Genomic DNA, 3,882 nt, shown 5'->3' with positions numbered 1-3,882 from the left:
TTCATTAGCTAATAATTGTTTAAAAGTTAATGCTTTAATTTTATTCTGTGCCAGTCTATGGAAGATGGCGGTCGAAGAGTAAGTTCCAGCTTAATAAATTCTTCATATTTATTTTTTCCTTGTGTCAATTTAATTGACTGAGTGTACTTATTTGCTAATGGTATTAGGGTTTCCCAAGACTGCCCTATTATTAGAAATAACCCAAAACTTGGGTGGAGGCATAGCCAAAATCAACAGAAAAATAAAATTGTGAGTGTAGTTTTGTTTACCACGTCCCATCTTACAGGTGAGCAAGTGTTACACTTTTGGAGGCACTGCTGAGATTTGAATATAGGATCTCCTGTTTATTCGAGACAAATCTATAGTTGCTATGGGGGATTTTACCTGTGAAGACATATACGATTGGTGTAAGAGGAAAGATGTGAACCCTGATCATTGCATAGGAATATGTGGAAACTTAAATGATGTACCAGAGGAAGACATTGAATCTGTTCTCCGCCCATTATATGGAGTAGTAAGACCTATTATCATCGATCAGTGGAAAGGAGATTTGGGAGTAATCTGTGCTGTATTAGTTGTCACACAAAGTCCGTTGGAAAGGGATATGATTCCTATGGCACTTCCAGCTGGCAGTGTGCCTGGAAGAAAGTGGAAGGTAATGTGGCCCATAGCTAGAATAGATTCCGAGGGGGAAGATTCCCATGGCATAGATAATGTTACATTTTCACCTGGTCTTTTGGCAAAGGAAGAACTTCCTCTGGAAAATACTCCAAACTTGGCACCGAGTGAAGGTAACCAGCTGGCTAATGCTCTTAACAACATAGCTGGAGCATTTGGTCAATTGCATCATGAAGGGGGTTATCGGAGATTGCGAAATTTCTCAGGAATAATGCCAGTTCCATCAGGAGAAGACAGTTATGAAACTTGGAGAGAGAATGCTGTGCAACAATTGGAAGAGTGGCAATGTGCTGAATCAGTGAAGAGGCAGAGGTTAGCTGAAAGTTTGCGAGGGCCTGCAGGAGAAGTTGTTCAAGCTACCCGACGAGGAAATGCCAATGCCACCTCCCAAGACTATTTGAAAGCCTTAGATTTAGAATATGGTTCTCCAGAAGATGTAAACGATCTTGTTTATAGGTTACGTCATACCTATCAGAAACAGGATGAGAGACTTTCTTCCTTTATTTATAGACTAGACAAACTAATTTATAACATTGTCTACAAAGGAGGCTTTCAGAAGGTTGAAGTAGACAAGCAAAGACTGCAACAGTTATTGCGGGGGGCACTGGGTTCAGACCCCATTGCTCAAAAGTTGCGATTCACAGAAGTGGGGCGTGAAGCTCTCCCATTTCATCAATTGATGAATATAGTCAAACAAGAAGAGGTTCTCGTAGAAGCTCGAGACAAGAATATGAAAAAAGCTTATACTGCGGTAACCAAGGCTGATGTTACCGCTTCTATGGAAGAGTTGAATAAGAACATAAGTGACTTAAGTAAGAGGTTACAGCAGTTAGAAACCACTCGTGAGAAAGACCAGCAAACAATTGTAACAGCGAGATATCCTTCAATGCCATTTGGTCGAGGTCGAGGTATTCGAACACAAGATTGTTTTCGATGTGGAAGGCCTGGACATAGGGCATTTGAATGCCGACAGAGATTAAATGCCTCATTTTCCAACTCTGATTTACCCTCACAGAACCCAGAAAGATCGGGAAACGGGAGGGGGCGACCAGTGAACCCCGCACTGGTCCCCTAGATAATTGTATGTGTTTAATGGGGAGTGCCCAGTGGAGTCATAACATACCAGATGGTCTGATGGGACCAGCTCCTTTAGTGCAAGTAAATATAAATGGGAAGCCATGTACAGCCCTTCTTGATAGTGGATCACAGGTGACCATCATATTCGAGAACTGGTATAAAGAGAATCTGGCTAATGTTCCGATCTCTCCCCTGGCTGGATTAGTAGTTTGGGGCCTTAGTACACAGAGTTACCCATACCTTGGTTACATTGCCATCACTTTGATTTTTCCGAAGGAAGTGGTAGGAACAGAGATACCGGTCACTACTTTGGCTTTGATTTGTCCTGAGTCACCGGAAGAGACAAGAAATGCTTCCATTATTGTGGGAACTAACACGAATATGTTTAGGACTTTGGTTAAGTGGTGTCATGAAATTGGGGGAAAACAATTATTTCAGGATGTGGTAATACCCTTAAAAAGTCTGACCGTTAGTACCCAAAGTCTGCAGGACAAGAGGGCATCAATAGTTGATTTGTCTGGGGATGACTTCCAACAGTGTTTCGAGGGTAGCGATATACCTTTTAATGCTAAAAGCAAATTGATCACTGCTCTAACAGAAAGGAAATCTGTTTTTTCTGTACATGAGTGGGATATAGGTCGAGCTAAAGGGGTGGAGCATAAAATTCGGTTAAAGGATGACACACCATTTAGGGAACGCTCTAGGCGCTTAGCTCTTGCAGATATAGAAGACATGAGACAACATCTGCGTAACTTATTGGATCATAATGTGATTATTGAGTCAGGTAGCCCATATGCTTCCCCAATTGTAGTAACTCGTAAGAAGAATGGGGCTGTTCGAATGTGCATAGATTACCGCACTTTGAATGGTCGTACTGTTCCAGACCAGTATACTGTTCCTCGAATTGATGAAGCATTGGACTGTCTGTCCGGAAGCCAATGGTTCTCAGTTTTAGACTTAAGGAATGGTTACTATCAAATCCCAAGGAGTCCAGAAGATGCTGAGAAAACTGCCTTTATATGTCCTTTGGGATTTTTCCAGTTTGAAGGAATGCCACAAGGTTTATCCGGAGCTCCTGCTACCTTTCAAAGGAGCATGGACAAGACTATGGGAGACATGAATCTTCGTGAGGTCCTTGTGTATCTCGATGACATCATTGTTTTTGGGAAAACGTTGGAAGAGCATAATACACGTTTATTACGAGTACTTGACAGGTTACTGAAACATGGTTGGAAGTTATCTTTGGACAAATGTAAATTTTGTCAGACATCAGTTAAATACATTGGTCATGTGGTTAGCCGAGAAGGCATTTCCACAGACCCTGAGAAAGTAGCTGCCGTAGCTGATTGGCCCCGACCAAAGAAACTGAAAGATTTAAGATCATTCCTAGGTTTCTGCGGATACTACCGTAGATTTGTACCAAATTTTTCTAAAACAGCTAAGGTATTAACAGATTTAACCAAAGGATATCCTCCTCCCAGACGAGCAAACCTTTCAACAAAGAAAGTTCAAGTCCATGGCCCTTATTTTAAGTCCAATGAGGAGTTTGGAAAACGTTGGACTATTGAATGTGAACAAGCATTTTTGAAGCTAAAAGAGAGTTTGACCAACAGTCCAGTTCTTGCATATGCGGATCCTGCATTACCTTATGTGCTTCATGTGGATGCCTCTTTCGAAGGACTGGGGGGAGTGCTTTATCAGCAACATCAGGATCAACTTCAACCCGTGTCATACATAAGTCGCGGGCTTAGTGCAAGTGAAAAGAACTACCCAGTGCATAAATTGGAGTTTTTGGCATTAAAATGGGCTGTAGTGGATAAACTTCATGAGTATTTGTATGGTGCTCAATTCGAGGTTCATACAGATAACAATCCATTAACATACATTCAGACAACTGCCAAGCTGGATGCCACTGGACACAGGTGGATGGCTTCTTTAGCCATATATAATTTTTGTATTAAGTATCGTCCAGGAAGAAATAACACTGATGCGGATTCTCTGTCTCGAAGACCAAATTTATCCTGTCATTCACAAGAGGATGAGTGGGTTGAGGTCCCCGCTTCTGAAATACGAAGTTTATGTCGAGTAGGTAAGGTCATTTTGCCTCAACTCGAGGGAAGTGTTGCT

The 3,882-nt window shown here is 41.7% G+C and overlaps 1 protein-coding gene across 1 annotated transcript; it reads left to right on the top strand.

The window, feature by feature from the left end:
- The first annotated feature begins 370 nt into the window (after nt 1-370).
- On the top strand, nt 371-1,753 carry LOC134929584 (paraneoplastic antigen Ma1 homolog). The gene has a single exon (XM_063925173.1). The coding sequence runs from the start codon at nt 371-373 to the stop codon at nt 1,751-1,753; it is 1,383 nt and encodes a 460-aa protein (XP_063781243.1).
- Nucleotides 1,754-3,882: the final 2,129 nt, after the last annotated feature.

This window comes from Pseudophryne corroboree, chromosome 5 (assembly GCF_028390025.1).
Source record: "Pseudophryne corroboree isolate aPseCor3 chromosome 5, aPseCor3.hap2, whole genome shotgun sequence".
Classification (NCBI taxonomy): domain Eukaryota; kingdom Metazoa; phylum Chordata; class Amphibia; order Anura; family Myobatrachidae; genus Pseudophryne; species Pseudophryne corroboree.
Note: the sequence above shows the minus strand (reverse complement) of the source record. Positions and strands in the feature narration are given on the sequence as shown.